General features: G+C 40.4%; 2 protein-coding genes across 2 annotated transcripts; both read right to left on the bottom strand.

Annotated features, from left to right (window-relative positions):
- Positions 1-1,727: 1,727 nt before the first annotated feature.
- LOC131678716 (uncharacterized) lies at positions 1,728-3,804 on the bottom strand. The gene is made up of 3 exons (XM_058958990.1): positions 3,699-3,804; positions 3,238-3,621; positions 1,728-3,175 (listed from the first exon to the last, which is right to left on the bottom strand). The coding sequence occupies exons 1-3, from the start codon at positions 3,787-3,789 to the stop codon at positions 3,036-3,038; spliced, it is 615 nt and encodes a 204-aa protein (XP_058814973.1). The 5' UTR covers positions 3,790-3,804; the 3' UTR covers positions 1,728-3,035.
- Positions 3,805-7,356: 3,552 nt separating this feature from the next.
- On the bottom strand, positions 7,357-23,356 carry LOC131678711 (integumentary mucin A.1-like). Its single transcript, XM_058958987.1, has 3 exons — positions 23,286-23,356; positions 22,373-23,224; positions 7,357-7,804 (listed from the first exon to the last, which is right to left on the bottom strand). The coding sequence occupies exons 1-3, from the start codon at positions 23,338-23,340 to the stop codon at positions 7,671-7,673; spliced, it is 1,041 nt and encodes a 346-aa protein (XP_058814970.1). The 5' UTR covers positions 23,341-23,356; the 3' UTR covers positions 7,357-7,670.
- Positions 23,357-23,780: the final 424 nt, after the last annotated feature.

Raw genomic sequence — 23,780 nt, 5'->3', positions numbered from 1 at the left:
ATCGTCAACGCAGGGGACAATTATTTCAGCCAATCGCCTGAAGAATTTCGAAAATTTGCTTTTGAATATGGAGTACGCGTCGAAGTCAAAATGGCGGGGTATTGAGACTGAAATATAATGAAAAGTGTCGAATACTATACAATTTTATTGAAAAGACAATCGGCACATTTCATATGGACCACTTATGTAATTGTATTTCCATTGGATTGCTTATTTTCTGGCACTCCGCCAACTTACCCCATACATACCGCCAACTTACCCCGAGGCTGGGGTAAGTTGGCGGCTTTTCCGCGTTACATATTTTTGTCTCTAGAAATGAAGACAACGTATCAAACAATTTAATAAAATTCAGAGATGTTTCCAACAGTCTACCCTTTCATGCAACGTGTTCTATTTTGCAAGATCTACCAAAATCAAAGCGGTAAAAAATGAAAACTGAAAACACCGCCAACTAGCCCCGGTCTCCCCTACTTCAGGCAAGCGATTTCAAACGTTTAAATTGACTGACAGTTTTACATAGGGCAGCTGGAGGAAAACAAACCACCAAGTAGTGTGAGTGAAATCATTTGCATAGAACTCTATATAGTCCTCCCAGAGACTTGCGGTACCTTTGAATGAAATGTTCAGAATGAATTGCTGAATAACATAGACGTAGTCAGAAAATGAAAAGAAGAACTCCCCCACCAACTTGGGGACAATTAGACGATAAATCCAATTTTGATGTTAACACTGATGGTTCATTATCTCGCTCCTTCGTGTGATAGACTTCCCTGTCAAAAAAAATGCGGACGAACATGGTCAGGCGATTTAAAAAAATTGACGTTTGACTCAACTCGCCTGTGCTAATTGCCCCTAGGAACAAATGCAATTTGCGAATGCGATTTAAAGGCAATTTCAATACTTAGACAAATTTTCTGGCGGCTGAAATGGACTTGGTTGTTTTTTGCGTTTTTCAAACATGGCGGTTCATGTTTGGCTTAACTTTAAATTTTTTTTAAACAATTGGCGTGTTCACGCTTGTATTTTGTTTGTTTAGTGCACTTAATTTAGCCAACGAATGTGGGAAATTGTGGAATCGTGTGTAAGTATGTGGAACAAGATCTCTGACCTAAAGTCTAAATGAAAGTCAGATTGTGGTAAGTTTTGGTGTGCAATACGATTTTCACCATTGATTCTTCCTATAGTCTGCTGGTGATTACCTAGTGTACTGATACATTTATGTGAGTAGATAGTGAATCCGAAAATAATTATTATTTTTAATTTTCATATAAGGCAATTAAGGGCGATTAAATGGCGCGTTCCCTGGGCGATTTGGGGGCGATTTAAGGGCTGGTAGAGCGGCAAAAAAATACGGCGGCAAATCGCCCAAATGTTGCATTTAAAATAGCCTCCTAATTGCCAGCGAATTGCTGGAAAATTGTAGGGCAATTAGCGCATCCGAGTTGGCAAATAGCCCCCCGCTAGCCAGCAACTTGCCCTTTTTGACTGGGTTATCGCACAACATATGTGCATTGTTGCCACATTTTATTCTGTACCTGTAGTGAAAAAATCATTAACTTCCATTCTATTTTTTGAGAAAATCTGCATCAAAATCTGCACCAAGAAAAAAAGTAAATACATTCGATTTACTACTTGAATAATCATGTTTGTTAATTTGGTCGTTTTATACATCATCCTTTTCAAACTAATTTCATTCTTTCGCCATTAATAATTTAATAATTCGATACTAATAATCCAACAGCTCTGTTTATCTTTCATCCGGATTGTAAATTCTTCTGCGATAATTCTCTCTGCCTAAAGTATATTCTTGTCTTGTATTTTTTCGTTTATTCCAACTAAGCTGAGTCACTGATATCTTTAGTATGTTCTGTACACACTTTCTCAATATGGATGTCAAAATGTGGAAATGTCAAACATAAATTTCGTGTCACGATTTTAGCTCTAAAAATCTGTACCATTCTGTACTTTTTAACAAAATTCTGTAATCTGTACCGTACAGAATCTGTACCAATAAATTTCGAAAAATCTGTACTAGTATACAAGATATAAACAAATAAAACAGTACTCTCCACAAATGCTTTCTTCAGGTTTAAAGTGGCTATTTTGAAAGTCAAAATATAACTCGCGCTGAACTTGAAAACATGCCGAAACACGGAGATAAATTGACTAGTTGTTAAATAGAGTTTACTCTCTTTTCTTTAGATTGATTTAGTGGACACAAGTCGTTTCTTCAGTAACGTACCTTTATGCCGTGCTTAATATTAATAATATATTAAAATACATTTGTAATATAAATTAACTACTAAAGATCCGTTGGGATATGTGAGCGTAGTTTTTCAGTGCGCGTATTGACATGACTGCACCTGCTAGATACCATATATTTTATGTCTGTGTTTTTGCTTATCATTGGGTGGGTTACGATGATGATTCCATTAATCATTGTTTTTTTTTTGCTTTTTTCTTCGCAAATCACACCACACCACATGGAAGCTAGAACAATTAATTTAATTTTATTGGTTTCAATGGGTGTTTCCTTGTGTTATCGAGTCGGAATTATTTTCAACCATATCAAGCGATATGTCTGACATTTTTTCTATACAAAATAACCGTGTAATAATCACACGACCACAAGTTCAGTCTGATAATTATAGCGAGTAACATTTACTGTCGATGAATTCGATTGATCGAGGAATATTAAGCTATTGTTTATCAAAACTTTGTTGTACATGTTAGGCTTACTAATTGGAATAAATATGCCAAAGTTATCTGAAGAGTTGAACATCATTATCAGCAATGCAATCTACTAAGCGTATCGAAGGGTTTTGTTTGCGATTAGTAATGGTGACATTCGATATATGTACTAAAAAAATGGAACTTCGTTGTGAATTTATGCTAAATTTTGCAAGTTATTCCCGTATGGTTAAACAGGACAAACAGGAAATATTTTGTCTTATTTCGAGCATATGAAAAGAGACCGGCGTAAAAAGATGATTAGATAAATAAATATAAAAAAACTTTGATCGTAGACGGTTCTATTACACTCCGTTGTTGCAAAGGTGGGTCATACAAACGGTACACCGAGTGTGATGGGAGCTGCCAGAGAGACCGCTACAGGTTTGTTCTGTGTTTTGTCCTAGGCGGGCGCAACCTCTCCGCACAACCTCACGTTGACCATCTGCGAAAAGGATAGAGATTCAGTTTTTGCATCGTATCATATATAGGGTAAATTCAACTTACCAACAAATTTCACCATCGAACAAACATATGGTGTCTGGTCCTGGGGTGGAAGTGGAATTATCAAGCGACCACTGTGCGATTCGAAACCCCATTGTGGTGTGATCGGGGGTGTGGCCAAGCTACTGCCCTGAGTTGGTGTCCAAGTTGGTATTGTTGGTGGTGTCAAAATTGGATCGCCCGATGTTGTGGTATCGGGGATCAACGTAGTTGTATCCAAAGCTGGAGATGTCGTAGATACTGGATCTCCTGTTGGAGTGTTTACTGTGGTAGTTTCAATCGGTGCGTTCGTGGTTTGAACAGGGTCATTGAAATTGCAGGCCTCCACTGCAACAGTACCGCTTTCACAGTCATCACAATGGAAACAGAGCAGCTGCGCGTGACTTGCTGTTGTAACGATTATGAATTAATGCATTATTACCATTCCCACTTTCCACTATTTCACAGTTATCATAAACACTCACAAGCTGCTAGTAGCATAAGTAGCGTCAACGTTAGGGTAATTTCCATGTTCGTCGCAGTATGCAATTTGATCAGGCGATTTATTGATACCATCACTTACACTGTTTGCTACTGACTGGTTAAACAAAGTCGCATCGCCTTTTATCCATAAACGATAATCTCTTATCATTTGGCACAAATCACCATGCAATTCTGAGTCATTCTGTATCTACGATACACTTCTGGTCGAAAGTATTGAATAAGTTTTTCATAGAATCACTACCTTACGATCGCGAGGTTGAAATTGTTCATGCATCCTTCATTCTTCCTATTAAATATATCTGTAGTTTTAATATACCAAGTGCAAGTAGCAATCGGAAACGCTGCTAGAAAACTTACAGAAATCGCATTTCCCAGTCCGTTCATTTCCATCTTCCGGATCGCTTCACTTTCGAATCTGCATTTCGAAATTTGACGTTGCGGCTGAAATTGAAAATAAGTCCTCTACACACTAGCTCTATCTGCTGGGGTGTAGCTGAAACTCAATCAAATTTCGTCATGACTGGATACCGCCTGTATTCTGACAAAAGCATTGTAGGGCGAAGTTCATCCGGAGTCTGTTGTGCTTTTGTGAGCTGCAATCTACTTGCAACCCGTCGACATTCAACTTCGAATTCTGTTAGAAAAAGTCTCATCAATATAGATTCCCGTTCTATTCTAGTTTGAGGCAACTCAGTCATTTTAAACTCCAAGAACTGGATCATGTCAATATGGAATATACTTCGGAATTCTTGCTGGTTTCTGTTACCAACCAAAATTCTGAATTAAGTTCCGGATCGTTTGACTAGAATGCTTCTAACACGACACAAGATAGGAAAAAAACTTTTTATCTTATTTGACAGTGATTCAGAGGGTGAATTTAAACTAAACTACCAACTAATCTGATTTGAACTGAGCAAAAATTGCAAACCGCTACACTTTAACTATCGGTTTCAATTTAGTAGAGTGATAAAATGAGTAGGGTAAAAATGGATTCCATACGCTATATCCTCGATGTCCACATTGATCAGCTTATAACGCCGACAAAGGTTGATTAAGAATCAGAAAATCTGTATCAGCAATCAATAGGCAACTTTAATCCCGCATGAAAGCTTAATTGTCGTGTTTAATAGCCACTACTGCCAGCGCCTTTTAATATTTTGAATGAAAATGACATCTTGTGAACGAATTTCACAAGTCAAGAAATGTAATGTTCTTTGCTCGAAATGTAAGAAAAACAGATAAGGGGAGGGAGGCGTAGCGTATTGGTAAATCGGTTGCCTTGTACGCAGCGCACCTGGGTTCGAGTCCCGACCCCGCACATAGGGTTAGAAATTTTTCCTAAGAGATTTTTCTAACCCGAAGAGGCGAATGACCTTAAGGTTAAAACCTCTATAATTGAAATAAAAAAAACAAATAATAGCTATAGTTTAAAACTTTGTGTGCAAATACCACACAACTAACTAAATTCGCCTATATGACAAATACCACACAACTAACTAAATTCGGTAAAAAAGCTTTAGGCTAAATGACCAGTTCGATGAAATAACTCAGACCCGCATGTTTCTTCAGCAACAACAAATGACAGTTTTGAAAGGGGACCATTCATAAATTACGTAACGCAAAAATTGCCCAAAATTGACTCCCCCCTCCCCCTGTGTAACAAATCGTCACAAATGTTTCCATCCTCCCCTCCCCTGTTACGTAACAAATTCCAAGGAAAATTTTTTTTTCTTCGATGAAAACATGTTACGTAACGATCTAGTTAACACCCCCTCCCCCCTATGTCACAACTTGTCACAACTTGTCGTACCCCCTCCCCCCTAAAAGCGTTACGTAATTTATGAATGGTCCCAAAGTACACAGAAACATTCACCCCGGAGTGTTCCTCAAATATAACATCCAGTCGTGTTTAAAAGGAAATTGATTTTCATCATGAACAAACGCTTTTCGTAGCACAGCTGAACATTTACCGCCTTTTTCTGAATGTTGACAGATTGAATTTTTATACGAATGTTGTTCGGTTGGACTTGACTTACATTCGAAGATGCAATCGGTCGTAATGCAGAGTAGTCCGTTAATCTGTTCGTTGTGTTGTGTTCTGTTGTGATAAAACTGAAAAGCAGGTTCAAATCCATATCCTAGTGATTCATAATTTCTTTTCTAGGAAAAGTCGTGTGCGGCGTTTGCCTTAATCATAGTGTCAAGCTTACCTCTAATTCCTTTCAAATTGATAAAAATGACTGTAAATGCAATAAATCCAGAAATCTTCCATACTGTAGGCGATTCACTAGACATCCTTTGAAAAAGTATAAGATATGTAAAATGTCTAGCACTGGCTCTAAAATGCTCAAATGTAGAAGTATACAACAGGGGGTTCCCTGGTGGGTATATTGCGCTTCCAAGTTCATGTGAATTTTATCAAACCTTATCAGGATTTACCGCAGCGATGTGTTTCACCCAATCGCCTTTTAATCCTTCTAAACTGTTTAGACTGTGGTTTAATGTCTTGAGAAATATCGTATTGACGTTTAGGCATTATCTCCAATCATTAGATTTATAAATAGATCAAGGAAATATCAATGAAAAACTGTTCCGCATCACATGAATAAGCGTGGAAGCAGTAAAAATAAATTACTGTTGTTTAATACAGTAGGACTTAAATACCGATCGACCAAGGGGAACGACAGTGTTAGATTATTTACCGTATTCTTAATATCTTTCATAATACATTAAATAAAAGACGGCACTGACCAAATCACTATTATGATCAAAACAATTCTTAAAGTGCATTGACCAATTCTGATGGTTCTTGGAGTCGTTGGGTAATAATTCAGATGTGGACCACACCCATTATGTATGAGAAGCTTGGTTCAACTCTTCACACAGTTATCGAAGGCCGTAATTTTAAATGTATTGACTTCTCCAAATTTCGAGATCACCGCGAATAATTTTTTAACAGTAAATTAAGCGCTGCTGTCTCAGGCAATTCTAAAGATTTTTATTTCCTAAGCAACAGTATATATGTTCAAATCAAATACAACTCTTTCAATTTTTATTCGATTTCCGGACGACTTGTTTCATTTTGAAAGGTATTCGAAGAAGATTATTTCTCATATCAACTTTTTTTTTGTTTTAAAATTCTGAAAATGCCACCTTGCAGAGATTTTAAAATTCAGTACCACTATATATCTAACTCAGTCTATCCCAAAATGGTGTTTGTCATAAGATAGCACAACAACGACGACTTTTAACTCGCATTCCAGCGACTTCGCATTTTAAGCAAAAAATGTCAATACAGTCAACCAATCTTCGCATAACTCGAGAGATTAGTACAGAAAACTTGGATGCATCGATTGTCTTCTCCGCAATGTTTTTAACATTTATAAATTTAAAAACATTCAATCGCAAATTTTAAAAATCGAAGTGCTAAGATAGCACAACAGCAACTGAACAAAACTTTGCTTCTTCAAAAAAGGCTGCCTTTTGAAAACGCAAAAACTTTGCTACGCGTTGCGTTGAATAATGGTTCAAGGTTTACTCTTACCCGAAATATCTAGTCATCCCAGTCGATATTGATTTGATAAACTCAACTCGTTAAGCGACGGAAGAAATGGCAATCACGCCAGAAATGCGATCAAATTCCGCCTTCCATAAATATCAATAATTAGTGTAAATATATACAGATAACATATCGGTGATTTCTGTTCGGCAGCATGTGAAGTAATCTTTTTGGCATATACAGACATTATTTGGATCGAACAAATTTACACACATCATCGATGGACTTCTGACTGTGCAATAATTATAATCTATTAATTGCAAGGGTAATAATTTTATGGAAGTAGAAGTTGATCTATTACCGGGCCTACCAATTCGTTTCTATTTAATCACATTTTCAAATATCTATCTCACAATGTAAAAATTTTTCTTTCTATCATCACAATCACCACTATTTATCGATTACAGAGACTCCAGGAGCAAAGGGAGCATCGTTCGTACTGCTGGTTGTTGTTGATATCCGTGCATGTTTCTGCCGCCGAGGCACCGCGTATGCTACAACCTCGATCCGTTGTCAGTCGGTTGTTAACTGAAAAGAGAAAAGTGAAAATTAGTGGTAGATCAGCTAAGAGTTTGAGCACACTTGTTTTCGTAGTATTTAACGAATATATTAACCAGCTGCAGTGGGAGTAGGATTATTATACAAACTGTACATAATCGACAAGAACTAGCTACGAAACTGCTACAAAACTATCCATTAGGGTGGGACAAAAATTAGATTCCTGCTCCGAGCAACTTTTTAGGTACCATTTCGGTCCTAGAACAACTGTGCAAATTCTTAGCTCGATATCTGAAACTATATTTTTGTGCACACTATTTAAAGTTTATATGGGATTTTGTATGAGAAAGTTAACTTTCACAAAACAATTCCTTCAGAAGTCGCCCATTGCTTGCGAAAAATAAATCAATATGTGGCTTTTACAGGAAATTTAACAAAGAAACAAAATCTCGAAGACCACGAAACGATCCGACGCTCGAGAAAAAAGTAATTAAGCAGAAACCGATCGATGATCTGACGATTGATTAAACATTCATTTTTTCTAGCACCACTGCTGTTGGTTGTCCAATTATATACAATTTTGTTTTGATCTTCTCTTAATGTGTCGAAATCAATTATCTGTACCGTTTGGTCACTTCACAAGACTTTTGAAGGATAAATTGAGGCTTTTTTGTACATAATAAGTGAAAGTTAAAATTTTTTGTATTTAATTCGACCATCAGGGCATGTTCAGGAGCGTTTTATTTTGTATAGGAGTTTCAAAATAGAACTGGAACTGAAACATTCACATCCCCACACCCAAAACAATTTCCCAAAGCAAAAAAGGCATTACATCCTTTCGTGCATATTCCGAATTAGAATCATGCTTTCTTCGCATTGTAGACCAAGCATAGCTACTGCATTATACACCCAAAACGCGAACCGCATGAATTACATGCGAATAAGCATGATTCTAATGAGAATTTTGCATTGTAACTGGTATAATGCATATAAAGCGATATTGGTCCGGGACAAAAATGCATTAAGGCGATTACACCACAGAAACTTACACAAACCCACAGTTGAGAATGTATTAGTGAATTTAACGATATCGGAGCATTAGTATTAAAATGACTCCGCACTAATACACATGTAAAGGACATCTCCACTCGGATACATGTGTGCTCTGAAAATATTAATACACGCTCAAGGACCAGTTTCCATTTCGCCTTTCTACTGATCACATGCTGCATATTGGAGAGAACAGTTTATAGCGTCATCAAATTGGTGGGGTGTGGGTGATGATTTTGTTTTGATAATATGTTGAGCTTTCGGCGTTCTCTAAACCCTAAATTTACCAGCGATATGCGAGTTCTAGCCACTAGATAGGTTCATAAATAATGATTAATGATTATTTAAGCGCACTATACGCAGGAGAAAGTTACCTATATGGGAACATTGGGTTAACAAGTTAATTCAACATTTATCGGATAGAAGCCGTCCGCCAATCATTTCTGGCATTTCTCATATCAACAGTACTTTCAGGTGATATCATATCAGTATTTTGCAGTAAAAGTATCTAAATTTAAAGTATCATAAACTATAAGGGCAGTGATGACATGGTTTTGCACTTTTGAGTAGCAGTGGCACTGGCAGTTAATTTCAGTTTATATTATTTCCCTAACATGCGAATCTAGCGCACATCATCGCCCTGGGCAACGATCATCGCAAATCAATCTTCCACTCTTCTCTGAAGCACAGAATGAGAGAGCGATGACTTTACTGCAAAAACCATTCGCTATGCGAAAATAACAACGCGTATATCACACACTCTCGTGAACGTAAACTGTTCCCGTGTTTAGTGTGGTTGGAATTGAGTTGTTCGCAGACAAAGAAGCGTAACTGTGTATGAAGACAGAAGTTCTTACAAACACCACAGAGATATTCATGTATAGAATACACCACCTTTTTGGCAGACTCAGCAAGCAAAATCAACTAATACTTTTACATGCGGGCAGATAATATGGTAGCGTGTATTCTCAATCAATTTATTTCATCATGAATCAAGCGGTGTTGGTACACCCAAAACAATTTCCCAAAGCAAAAAAGGCATTACATCCTTTCGTGCATATTCCGAATTAGAATCATGCTTTCTTCGCATTGTAGACCAAGCATAGCTACTGCATTATACCAACACCGCTTGATTCATGATGAAATAAATTGATTGAGAATACACGCTACCATATTATCTGCCCGCATGTAAAAGTATTAGTTGATTTTGCTTGCTGAGTCTGCCAAAAAGGTGGTGTATTCTATACATGAATATCTCTGTGGTGTTTGTAAGAACTTCTGTCTTCATACACAGTTACGCTTCTTTGTCTGCGAACAACTCAATTCCAACCACACTAAACACGGGAACAGTTTACGTTCACGAGAGTGTGTGATATACGCGTTGTTATTTTCGCATAGCGAATGGTTTTTGCAGTAAAATCATCGCTCTCTCATTCTGTGCTTCAGAGAAGAGTGGAAGATTGATTTGCGATGATCGTTGCCCAGGGCGATGATGTGCGCTAGATTCGCATGTTAGGGAAATAATATAAACTGAAATTAACTGCCAGTGCCACTGCTACTCAAAAGTGCAAAACCATGTCATCACTGCCCTTATAGTTTATGATACTTTAAATTTAGATACTTTTACTGCAAAATACTGATATGATATCACCTGAAAGTACTGTTGATATGAGGAATGCCAGAAATGATTGGCGGACGGCTTCTATCCGATAAATGTTGAATTAACTTGTTAACCCAATGTTCCCATATAGGTAACTTTCTCCTGCGTATAGTGCGCTTAAATAATCATTAATCATTATTTATGAACCTATCTAGTGGCTAGAACTCGCATATCGCTGGTAAATTTAGGGTTTAGAGAACGCCGAAAGCTCAACATATTATCAAAACAAAATCATCACCCACACCCCACCAATTTGATGACGCTATAAACTGTTCTCTCCAATATGCAGCATGTGATCAGTAGAAAGGCGAAATGGAAACTGGTCCTTGAGCGTGTATTAATATTTTCAGAGCACACATGTATCCGAGTGGAGATGTCCTTTACATGTGTATTAGTGCGGAGTCATTTTAATACTAATGCTCCGATATCGTTAAATTCACTAATACATTCTCAACTGTGGGTTTGTGTAAGTTTCTGTGGTGTAATCGCCTTAATGCATTTTTGTCCCGGACCAATATCGCTTTATATGCATTATACCAGTTACAATGCAAAATTCTCATTAGAATCATGCTTATTCGCATGTAATTCATGCGGTTCGCGTTTTGGGTGCAGCAGAGCGTTTTGTTTTGTAATTTCGAACAGTTTTGTTTTAAAATTTAAAACTGTTATACGACGGCGTTCTATTTGTTGCTGATTTTAAAACACATTTAGAACTGCGTTTTAAATACACGGGGAGTACTCAGCACAGACGCTTAGACCCGATAGACTGGGGAAAAATAAATTTGAATGCAGCAACGCTAAAGGCATCGCGAGACATAAATTTTAAACTGAATGGAACACCCGCGAAAACTGCTGCTGGGGACAGCAAGTTCTAGTTTTCAAATTTTCAGTTTTATATTATAGAACTGTCAAAATTATGAATCTAGAAATGAAACACTCCTGAACATGCCCTCAGTAGTAGTGATGCTATGAAAATTGAAATTTTCAACAATCTTCAGAGCATCAGTCGTTTTTTGCTTAATAACTTTTTTCACAAGCGTCAAATCGTTTCGCAGTCTTCGAGGCTTTATTTTATTGAAAAATTTCCTACAAAGATCAGACATCTATTTATGTTTAAGAGGTAACGGGCGACTTTTGGAATAATTATTTTGCAAAAGGTAATTTCCCCATACGAAATCTCATGTAAACTTTAAACCGTGGGCGCAAAAATATAGTTTCACCGATCGAGCTCAAAATTTGCAGAGTTGTTCTGGTAGCTAAATGGGACCCAAAAAGTTACTCGGAGCAAAATTTTATTTTTTCATGTAACCGTCTGTCCCACTCTACTATCCATTGTGTCTCTCATTAAAAAAGAAATGAGTATCGCTTCAACACTTACCAAATGAAAGCTTAGAAGACATTCTTCTTATATATGATGCTTGTATCGAAGTGTTCTAGAGCATTCTAGAATAGCGAGTGAGGATGAACATGTGGAATAAAAGAGTAAGAGGGGATTCTGCAAAATACACTGAAGTTTTTTTATGCGGGGGATACGTACCGCATAAAAAAATCCGCATAAAAAAACTTTGAAAATCCGCATAAAAAACCGCATAACTTTGAAAATCCGCATAAAATAAAACCGCATAACTTTGAAAATCCGCATAAAAAAACTGCATAATTTTGAAAATCCGCATAAAAAATACATAAGGTGTGAAATATTTTTCAATATTAAGAGCCATGGTACTCAAGGAAGAGCAAGGATTTGAAGTAAGAAAGTTTAAAAAAGCGTGGAGTAGGGTCATATGAGCAAGCTTAGAGATTTCCGGCTACTTAACTCTTTTTCTTCTGCAACACAGGAGTCAGGATCTTTTGGCATTAAATGCGAATCACCTGAGTCTGCGGCTTGTCCAGACAAGCGTAAAGTCACTTAATGACTCCCCGGAATCGGAAGACCGACATCGGCACCTATCAGACCAGCATCGAGATAACGATTTCGAGAGAAATTTCAACGTCGGGAAATTTCTCCGTCGGAGTAGGCCCACCGGCGGGGACTAGTTCGAGTAGATCGGGAAGTTGCTCCGGCAGATGCTCGTCGGGGCGCCTGTCAAGTGGAAGTCACCCTCCACCCTGAATCGCAGGACCGACCTCGGCATCTGCCCGGGTAGCATCGGTTTTGGAAGATCTTCCACTGCCGGCTCTTCGTCGGAGTAGGAAGATTCTACCATCGGGGACTATTCCGAGTAGTCCGTAGCGAATCACCGGCTTGAATCATCGGGGCACCAGTGAACCGGACGCAATCCTCCACCGAGAATCGCTGGATTGACCTTGGCATTCTGCCGGACTGCATCTAAAGAAGAATAACGTGTCCGTCAACGGTTGTAGGAGACATTCGTTCGTCGGGGAACTCTCCGACGAGGTAGGCTAGCTCCACCGTCGGGGACTACGCCTAGTAGCACCGAACGCGACAAACCACCAGGATATTTGGGACACAGTGAACCGGAAGCCACCCTCCAACCGGTATCGCCGGATCAACCACGGCATCCAACTGGTCAACGTAGAGAGGAAGGCATGTAGAATATCATGCCACGCAGGACTGATATGGCGGTTACGAGACAAGCGAAATCTAGCACGACAAGCTAGACCTGTAATCAAGTAAAGTGCATTAGCACGCCTCCCCCCGAAGTAGTCAATTCAAATGAAATTCGGGGGGTCAGGCAAATGTCGGACTTCTTGGTGGAATTTAGAGGAATAGGGTTTAGAGTTATCTTCTCTGTTCAAAGTCCCTTACTCTGGCACACGATGGACGAAATCGATAGTAGGGTCTAACTACTGAACGTGTGCCGGGTCGGCGTAAAAGCTTTACCACCAAGTAAAAAAAGTAAAAAATACAGTCTCTGAGCACTTTTTTTCCGATCTCGCCGAACTGAGTCGAATGGTATAAGAGATTCGGCTCTGCGGGCCTCGGTTAAAAAGTCGAAATTCCGACCGATTGCATAAGTTTTATTATGAGAAAGGTAAAAAGGTATTCAGTCATTTTCTGTTTTTATTTTGACTGGATCAATAATGCTTCTCATATTCTTAACCCAAAGACTAGTAATAACATTTTATATCTTTTGTTTAAGCATGTGCATTCACGAGGATCTATCTTTCGATGAAAGTCGCTTCTGGTGATGCCCTAAAAATTAAAAGGAAGCTGCATAAAAAACCGCAAAACTTTGAAAATCCGCATAAAAAACGCATAACTTTGAAAATCCGCATAAAAAAGTCGCATAAAAAACCGCATAAAAAAGACTGTATCCTTTCTTATTCATAAAATTGAAATTTACCGTGTATTTTTTATTATAGGCAAGTCCGTTTAAAAATCTTCAAAATAAATCTCCCTCTCCCACTAAGTGTACACCGCAATGTATAATTGGAATAAAAAAAAAACTTTGAATTTTTAGGTGTGGAATACCCGAAAATTTTTCAGATATGGAGTTTACTATACTTATATATGAAAAGCATAGTATCCGCATTCAGCGTCGAAGCACTGAACCAAAGCAACTATCAGGATATAGATTTTGTTCAGAAAGACAGTCTTCATAATGTTCAAGTTCAACCTCGTAGAATAAAAGAAGAAAATTTTATTCAAACAAACAATAAAACTTCATTTTTATACGATGTAAAAGAAAAGTATGTAAATTTATATTCGATACAGTCCTTATACTGAAAAAGAGTATCAATAATGTACAGACAGTTCCAGCTTGGTCATCACGTCGTTAGATATCGTTAGAGCCCTAAATTCGGTAGAATGTGGGATAACATTTTTTCAGTGAAATACGCTGTTTCTAAGTACATCTGTTGAATATTGGCCAGCAAAATTTCTCAATTTTTTTTTTTTCAATTCGTTTATTTGATAAGGCAGGTTTGCGTTAGCTTAAAGGTGCCAATTTTGTTTTGTTTCACATTTTAAATTACTTAAAACTAGGGGCTTACATATTGATTTTTGAAATTAAACTAAGGCTAATTTATAGCTATACATATACACAAGGGGGTAGTATAATTTTCGTAAGATTAGAGGGGTCATTTAGTTTTTATGGCAATATGGTTTGACATTTTTAGCAATGAGATTATTGGAGCAAAAAATGTTTAACTAAGGGGGAAAATTTTTACGACTATCTTAAAAGTAGAAATAATTAGAGGGCGTGATTAAATTTTGTAAAGATTCGGAGACATTAATTAGAGTTATTTTACGTGGTAGTAGAGTTGGGCATTTTAAACGAGATCATATAATATAATAGTTAAAACTAGAAAAGGCAAGAAGAGCTAAATGCTTCATGAAGATATTGGGGGGGGGGGGGGGGGGGGGAGGGGTGTTACTTCTGTGTATAAGAGTCAGGGGAAGTAGGGTGGACAAACATGGCAGGGGGAGAACATTGTTTCAGTTTCAGACTTCGGGAGATCAACGGATGGATTACAGAATCAGGGTGGTCTTCATCAGGAAGAATCATGTACTGGGACGCCGGGTGGTCGTTCTCGAGATGGCAGGGGTTGCGGCTCAGATGTTGATCGGCTACATTTCGAATTGTGCGTGTGATGTTCGTGCTTTAGGTCTCGTGTTTGTTGACTCATTCGACAGGGATGTTTTGTGTCGCCTTGGAGTCGCATCAAACCATCGTGGGTGTATGGTACAGGTGGAAGAGAGCGTTTCTGAGAATGATAAGGAAAAAGGGGCAGTTAAAGTTGGATATTGATGGTTTTTATGAAGGTGTATATAAGGGACATATAGAGGACATCGCGGCTTGCCAACACATCTCGAACCGGGACGTTGGGTGGTCTTCCTCGGGCCCGGAGGGTGTCCATAAGCCGAGACCTGGCGGAACTGTACTCGGTGCACGCCCAGACTATGTGCTCTATATCGTGATAACCGTCGCCACAAGCGCAGATACCACTCTCCACGAGCCCAATACGTCGGAGATGTGCATCCAGCGTGTAATGGTTCGCCATGAGTCGGGACATCACACGAATGAAGTCACGACCCACACCCATTCCCTTGAACCAAGGTTTCGTCGATACCTTAGGGACTATCGAATGTAGCCACCTTCCTAGCTCCCCATTGCTCCACGAGGTTTGCCAACTTTCGAGAGTTCTCTGATGAGTAATACTGAAAAATTCGTGGAAGCAAATTGGTCTTTCAAAAACGTCACCTTCAATGGCACCCACCTTAGCTAAGGAGTCCGCCTTCTCATTGCCCGGAATGGAGCAATGAGAAGGGACCCACACCAAGGTAATCTGGAAAGATTTGTCAGATAAAGCACTCAGTAGCTCCCGTATTTTCCCCAAAAAATACGAGGAATGCTTTCCATGTTTCATCGAGCGAATAGCGTCAATAGAACTCAGACTATCCGAGACGATGAAGTAATGGTCTGCGGGTAATGTGTCAATGACTCCAAGGGTATACTGAATAGCAGCTAGTTCTGCGGCGTAAACTGAAGCAGGGTCACTGAGTTTGTAGGAGGCGGTGAACTTTTGATTGAAAATACCGAAGCCAGTGGACCCTTCGAGGCTTGATCCGTCAGTATAAAACATCTTAGAACAGTCGACTTCTCGGAATTTATTATAAAAAATATTTGGAACCACTTGTGGGCGTATATGGTCCGGAATTCCAATAATCTCATCTTTCATGGATGTGTCGAAGAAAACAGTAGATTCAGAAGTATTTATGAAATGCACACGGTTGGGATTGTAAGAAGAAGGATTAATATTTTGCGCCATGTAGTCAAAGTACAGGGACATAAAACGGGTCTGAGAATTGAGCTCAACAAGCCTTTCGAAATTTTCAATCACCAACGGGTTCAAGATATCGCATCGAATGAGCAATCGATATGAGAGTTCCCAAAATCGATTTTTCAGCGGGAGAACGCCCGACAGGACTTCGAGACTCATCGTATGGGTCGACTGCATGCACCCTAAGGCGATACGCAAACAACGATACTGAATTCTTTCGAGTTTGATGAAATGTATATTCGCGGCGGATCGAAAGCAGAAGCATCCGTATTCCAGTACCGACAGTATCGTTGTTTGATACAACCTAATTAGGTCTCCTGGGTGGGCACCCCACCATGTTCCGGTTACTGTACGAAGAAAGTTGATCCTTTGCTGGCATTTCTGTTTCAGATACCGAATATGGCATCCCCAAGTACCTTTCGAGTCGAACCAGACCCCTAGATATTTTACTGTGAAGACCTGAGCTATAGTTTGACCCATTAATAGAAGCTGTAGTTGTGCTGGTTCACGCTTCCTAGAAAATACAACTAGCTCAGTTTTCTCCGTGGAGAATTCGATACCCAGCTTAATAGCCCATGCAGACAAATTGTCCAAGGTATTCTGTAATGGTCCTTGTAGATCGACAGCTTTGGGTCCCGTAACAGACACCACGCCATCGTCTGCAAGTTGTCTTAACGTGCAGGAATTGTCAAGACATTCATCAATGTCGCTTCTCTGAAAGAATGTTGATAGAAACTGAATCAAAAGCCCCCTTTATATCTAGGAACACTGATGCCATCTGCTCTTTACTAGCATAGGCCATTTGAATTTCGGTTGAGAGCAACGCAAGACAATCGTTCGTCCCTTTGCCTTTGCGAAAGCCAAATTGTGTATCTGACAGTAAGCCATTTGCTTCGACCCAATTGTCGAGGCGGGATAGGATCATTTTCTCGAACAACTTTCGGATACAAGATAGCATTGCGATCGGTCGATACGAATTGTGGTCGGAGGCTGGTTTTCCTGGTTTTTGGATGGCGATGACCTTCACTTGCCTCCAATCGTGTGGGACAATGTTAGCCTCAAGAAACTTATTAAATAAGTTCAACAAGCGTCTCTTGGCAGAGTCTGGCAAATTCTTCAACAAGTTGAATTTGATTCTGTCTGGCCCTGGAGCTTTATTGTTACACGACAAGAGAGCAAGTGAGAACTCCACCATCGAAAAAGGTGTTTCGTTCGCGTTATCGTGACGGGACGCGGCGCGGTAGATCTTCTGTGCCGGGGCGGAATCCGGACAAACCTTCTTGGCGAAATCGAATATCCAACGGTTTGAATATTCCACGCTCTCATTAGTACTGTTTCGATTTCGCATACGTCGGGCTGTTCCCCAAAGAGTGCTCATCGATGTTTCTCTCGTTAATCCGTCGACGAACCGGCGCCAATAACCGCGTTTTTTGGCTTTCATCAAACTCTTCATTCGCTTGTCTAACGTCGCGTACTGTCGGAAACTAGCGGGTAACCCGTCGTTCCGGAAGGTCTTAAACGCGGCGGCCTTCTCTGCGTACACGTCTGAGCACTCTTTATCCCACCAGGGATTGGGAGAACGTTTTTGTATGTTCGCGCCGGGTACTGGCTTAGTCTGAGCTTGATTCGCGCTGTCGAGAATCAAGCCAGCCAAAAAGCTGTACTCTTCCTCCGGAGGAAGTTCTTGAGTAGATTCGATGTTGTCCGATATCGCGGCAGCATAGCTCTTCCAATCGATATTTCGTGTGAGGTCATACGAAATATTGATTGTTTCCAATGGCCTTGAGCCGTTATTGATTGAGACTACGATCGGCAGATGGTCGCTACCGTGGGGATCAGGGATTACCTTCCACGCGCATTCTAACTTTAGCGAGGTCGAGCAAAGGGATAAATCTAATGCGCTTGGGCGCGCTGGTGGGGGAGGAATCCGTGTCATTTCACCCGTGTTTAGAATTGCCATGTTGAAGTTGTCGCAAATATTGTGAATTAAAGAGGAACGGTTATCATCATAAAGGCAACCCCATTCCGTACCGTGAGAGTTAAAGTCGCCTAAAACTAGTCGCGGTGCAGGCAGGGATTCTATGATGTCATGTAGCCGGCGATGCCCAATCGCGGTGTTGGGGGGAATATATATGGAAGCTATGCAAAGATCTTTGCCTTTGGTTGTTACTTGACAAGCGACAACTTCAATACCTGTTATCGAGGGAAGGTTAATTCTGTAGAAGGAATAGCGCTTTTTGATCCCCAAAAGCACTCCTCCATAGGGGGTGTCTCGATCCAGGCGAATAATATTAAAGTCGTGGAAGTTGAGATCTATGTCGGAAGTTAACCAAGTTTCACATAATGCAAATGCATCGCAACTCAAATTATTTATTAAAATTTTGAAGGAATCGATTTTCGGGATGATACTTCTGCAATTCCACTGTAGAACAGTGATCAAATCCGTGACCTCGTTCGATGAGTTAGCCATCGAAGGATACAATCGCTGAAAGGAGGGGCCATTTAGCAGTCAACTGCTTCAAAAATGTTCTTACTGTAGGGAGAAAAGCTAACATAAGACTTTTAATAGGATCAGTTATATTGAATGTTTTTATTATCCAGTCCACAATGTCCGAGAGTTTGATAATTCCAGTGCCGCGATTATTCTCGAACTGAAACAGAGGAACACTTGGGATTTTTGATGTTCCGGGAAGTGCTGGGAACTCCTTCTCTGAGTTTATTCCTCCGAGACCAGGAGCTAATTGCTTCGGTTTGGTTGCAACACTTCCAATAGATGTGACTTTCTGAGTCCCGTCAAGGGATACCTTCTGGCCTTTACAACGAACTTTAGGAGAGGAAATGTTCCTCCTCTTCCTATAACTTCTAGGCGCCCTAGTAGATGTTCCCTCTTGTGGGTCATCAGCCTCGCCCTCGATAGGAGGCAAGTGAGCATAGATGTTTGTTGAGGTTGGTGGTGTAGCTTTCTTTAGCATTTCTGCGAAAGAACGTTCGGATCGTCCAGCAAGGGAACGTTTTAGTTTATCCCCGCGTAGTTTGTACGCGGGACATGCCGAGATATCATGCAGATTCTCTGCACAGTAAGGACACTTCTCAGCATTCTTACTGCACGAATCATCTAGATGATTCTCCCCGCATTTTCCACAGCGGGCCTTATTGCTACAATGGGTGGCTGTGTGACCCAATTGTTTACACTTTGTGCAATTCATGACCCGCGGCACAAACAGACGCACAGGCAGACGAACCTTGTGCAAGAGGACGTAATTTGGCAAAGCGGTACCAGCGAAGGTCAACCGATAAGAGTTTGATTGGGGGTACGTTTTTGAACCATCCCCCGCGACTACTACTGAGTGCAAACGCTTGCACTCGAGTATTTTCACTGGCTGAAGTAAGCGGTCTCTGAAACGGCCAACCCCGTACTGCAGCAGATCCTCGCATGTCAAACTGTCATCGGTGACAACGCCTTCAGACTGTACTTTCACAGCTGGAATATACACGTGATAGTCCTTCGTAAAGTGCTCGCAGCAAGCAATATCGTTTGCCTGCTTTGAGTTAGTCAGCACGACCCTCAGCCTGTCTGAGCGGACCTTTTTTATTTCGATCACAGCCGAGAACCGTTCCGTCAGGTCTTTTGAAATCTGTAATAGATTCAGCGATTTTGTTTTGGGCCGAAAGAAGACCACAAAGGGACCGGTCGAGAGCTCTGGATATTGTTTGGGTCGGGGGAGAGCCTTAGGAGTCGATTCGATCTCCATTTGGCCATCCGGGGAGGAAGCCATCGACACCGTCAACGCACGGGGTCAGCACCCGCGCAGACGGGAAAAAGCCGTAAATGTATCAAAAAGGTAGATTTCACTTATCTGTATACTCGTTTCCCACGACGCACCAGTCCAGCTTAAATAGCTGGTTATTGTTCAATCCTCGCTTTACGAACAAAAGGTTGAGGAATGTGGCCTAACGGTTAACACACGCACAAAAGAAAATAAAAGTCCAAACCTCGAAGAGGCAGAGAATGGCAAAATAACCTTGAACGCGGATTACTGCACTGTTCTTTTTCCAACAGACCGAAAACAAAACACTTCTATCTCGATCGAGCGATGCGTAGAGACTCAAAATTTCTCAATTTCTGCAAATCCACACCGTACTTTTGCAAATATAGTTTTTGATGTTGGTTCAAATTATATTGTGAATATGTTTTGCCTTTCTCATATAAAGAAAGTTTCAAATGAACTGTACAACACTCCCATAAGACGCTATTGAATGTTTAGTTGATCGGACTTCCAGTTCCGGAGTTATGGGTTGAAGAGAGCGGTCACAGAGCGATTTCCCTAATTAACTGGTAGCCCTATGATGTCCGAATGATGTTATACGTATTTAAACACGTTCAACATTACTTGGATTCGCAGGTCTAGATTACTATTGACCGATAAAAGTAGCTTTGACCACATTGGCCACCTATGACGATTCTTGATACCCCCGGGGAACTCGCCAAGTTCCTAAGTTAATGTCACACATATTTTCTAGCAAACTCTTAACCGATTTTTACAAACGTGAGTTCAAATGAAAGGTGTAATACTTCCATTGACTGCTATTGAATTTCATTCGGTTCTGACTTTTGGTTCCGGAGCTACAGGTTAGTTATTGCGGTCACATAGGAATTTCACATATAAACCGGTATAACCGTTATACCTCATAGGTTAAATATCCCCCCTCTCACCACGCCCCCTTTGAAACCAACCTCACACCTGCATTCCCTTCATTCACCCCGTATACCAAAATAAGTTTTAGGTGGTTCCCGACACATCCTCCCGCTCCCACTAATAATACGCCTTCCCTTCCCCACCGCATTTCAAAATATGACAACATTGAACTCACGCTGATTAAACTAATTTAATATTTTATTTTTGTTTGTATCAAGTGTGTCAACGTCGATATGTTTCAAATCAGGTTCGTGACAGTCGTGAACTTATGCATGCTTAATGTAATAGACATTTCTACAATGTTATATTGAACGAGATATTACGTTTGTACCGGCTTATATAAGAAATTCGTTTGTGACTACAATAACTAACCTATAACTCCGGAACCAAAAATCAGAACTTAATGAAATTTAACCCTCCGGAAGTCGCGCAAATGGCTCACTGGACGAGCACCCGCTGGTGCCCTAAGGCAAGTTCGCTAGATTTTCAGAGCAGCGTGCACTCAGTGCACTAGCGCGGGTGCCGGAAGGTCAATAGCAGTCATTAGGAGTATTATATCCTTCATTTGTTTGTAAAAATCGGTTAAGAGTTTGCTGGGAAATAGGTGTAACATTAGCTCGGGAACTTGATGAGTTCCCCGGGGTCATCAAGATCCGTCACAGGTGGCCAATGTGGTGAAAGCTACTTTAATTGGTCATTAGTGATCTAGAACCGCAAATCTAAGTAATGTTGAACGTATTTGAATATGTATTACATCATTCGGACATAATAGGGTTACCAGTTTACAAGAGAAATTGCTGTGTGACTGCACTCTTCAACCCGTAACTCCGGATCCGGAATTTCAATCAACTAAAAATGCAATAGCGTCTTATGGGAGCGTCACACCGTTCATTGGAAATTAGGTCTGTTGAAATCGGTCCAACCATCTCTGAGAAAATTGAGTGACATTATTTGACACACACATACAGACACACATACATTCACACATCTACCCTGCATTTTTTTGATCTTGACGAACTGAATCGAATGGTATATAACACTCGGCCCTCCGTTGGAAAATCGATTTTTGGAGTGATTCCATAGTCTTTCTTTATACGAGAAAGGCAAAAATTAAATTGAAATTATCCCTTAATTCTTAGTGCTAAATGCGAAAGTAATAATTGTACCACTAAGTGGATTGAAATATTTGTCTCAACGTTTGCCAGAAAATTAAATCCAGGAAAATTATACACTAAATCGATCAACTAGCTTTATTTAAAAAATATCACGAAATATACCAAAATAAGGTTGGATGGGACAAGGCTCTATGAAAAAGTACATCTTGGAAAAGGGATTTTCATGGCTTCCTGTTTTTATTACGGGCTTCACAAGTTTAGATTTCCCTAAGATTTAGGTTTCTTTTTACACCCAGTTGATGTTATCCCGCTAAATCTATTACGTACTTACCAATTCGTTCCGTCGAGAAGCATATGTAAAACGGCATCGGTAGGTGTTTTTTGCCGCCGGTGGCGAAGGTGGTCAGTACCGTTGGGAACGTTCCCGTCGGGTTCGTAAGGGTCACCGTAGGCCAGCTGGCACTCGGGGGTGTAAGCGACGGGGTAGGCCAAATGCCTGTCTGGCCCGGCCAAATGGTCGTAATTTGGGATGATGTTGGGCCCGGACTAGTGGTAAGGGGTGGTGTGAGGATCGTTGAATCCGTTAGGCTTGTGATCGGTACAGTGACTGTGTTCAACGAGGTGGCACACGTAGCACAAGTCGGTGCCGGGCTGGTGGGTAGTGTTGGTGTGAATTCTTGCGTGGTAGCGGGTGCACATGTAGGACATATTGTATTAGGGCTGGTAGGCTCTGCCGTTGTTAGTTCTGGACCGGTGGGTAAGGTCGGTGTGAACTCCGGAGTGGTTTCTGGAGGTGTACCACATGTAGCACAGGTTGGTTCCGGGCTTGTGGGCAAAGTTGGAGTAAATATAGGTGTTGTGTCAGTTTCTGGGCCGCATGTTGCACAAGTAGGCTCAGGACTGGTTGGCAGTGTTGGTGTAAACTCTGGAGTCGTTTCTTCAGTTGGACCACACGTTGCACATGTAGGATCGGGACTCGTTGGCAATGTTGGAGTTATATCCGTTGAAAAAGTTGTATCAGGACTTGTCGGCAAAGTAGGCGTTATATCAGTTGAATACGTTGTATCAGGACTAGTTGGCAAAGTTGGTGTCGCAGATGTAGGATAGCTATCTTGGCACACTACTGCTATTGGAGGGTTCACATCACAGTCCACACACTGGTAGCACACTAGTTGTGAATTCACTAGAATATTCCAAGAAATTTTATTTTAAATCAGTAACGATATAACCTCGAAAATCACTACCTTCATAGATGGCCGCAGCAAAAAGCAGTAACGTGACTGTGATCGCCATGCTCATCGGCTGATCTCCGGAGAAAAACAGAACAAATGGCCTAAAAAAATTAGACATTCAAATTATATACATTCGATACATCATATCAGCGTGGCCTTATCAAGACATTGAAAGTAGCATCGTTTTGATTGGGCAATTCCCGTCGAAATACAGTTATCTCCAATAAGTCGATTCAAATGAGCCGCACGGGGCCGATTGTCAATCGTTTTTACATACTTTCGATGCGTATATAGGCAAATCAAATATCGGTTAGATGCAATTTGTGGAAGAATTTTACTTTTGGCATCCAGTCTTAGTTATCTGTTTTACGCACCCATCGCTGTGAGTGTGAATGTGCTTATCTTTTGTGTGATCTTGCGAAATCATATCGGAATCCTATATGAAAAAGTGTGTTTTTTGCTATTTGAAGGTTCATTTCGTTCGATGACTTTCTCAACTAATCTGCA

Source organism: Topomyia yanbarensis, chromosome 2 (genome assembly GCF_030247195.1).
Source record: "Topomyia yanbarensis strain Yona2022 chromosome 2, ASM3024719v1, whole genome shotgun sequence".
Lineage (NCBI taxonomy): Eukaryota > Metazoa > Arthropoda > Insecta > Diptera > Culicidae > Topomyia > Topomyia yanbarensis.
Note: the sequence above shows the minus strand (reverse complement) of the source record. Positions and strands in the feature narration are given on the sequence as shown.

Excerpts from the sequence above, each read along its gene's own strand:
- LOC131678716 (XM_058958990.1), bottom strand. The coding sequence starts at position 3,789 with ATGGTATCAATAAATCGCCTGATCAAATTGCATACTGCGACGAACATG. Across the intron at positions 3,622-3,698 it reads ACTTATGCTACTAGCAGCTT|CAAGTCACGCGCAGCTGCTC; the intron begins GTGAGTGTTTAT and ends TCGTTACAACAG. Across the intron at positions 3,176-3,237 it reads TTCGATGGTGAAATTTGTTG|ATGGTCAACGTGAGGTTGTG; the intron begins GTAAGTTGAATT and ends TCCTTTTCGCAG.
- LOC131678711 (XM_058958987.1), bottom strand. The coding sequence starts at position 23,340 with ATGAGCATGGCGATCACAGTCACGTTACTGCTTTTTGCTGCGGCCATC. Across the intron at positions 23,225-23,285 it reads TGCTGCGGCCATCTATGAAG|TGAATTCACAACTAGTGTGC; the intron begins GTAGTGATTTTC and ends GGAATATTCTAG. Across the intron at positions 7,805-22,372 it reads CTTCTCGACGGAACGAATTG|TTAACAACCGACTGACAACG; the intron begins GTAAGTACGTAA and ends TTCTCTTTTCAG.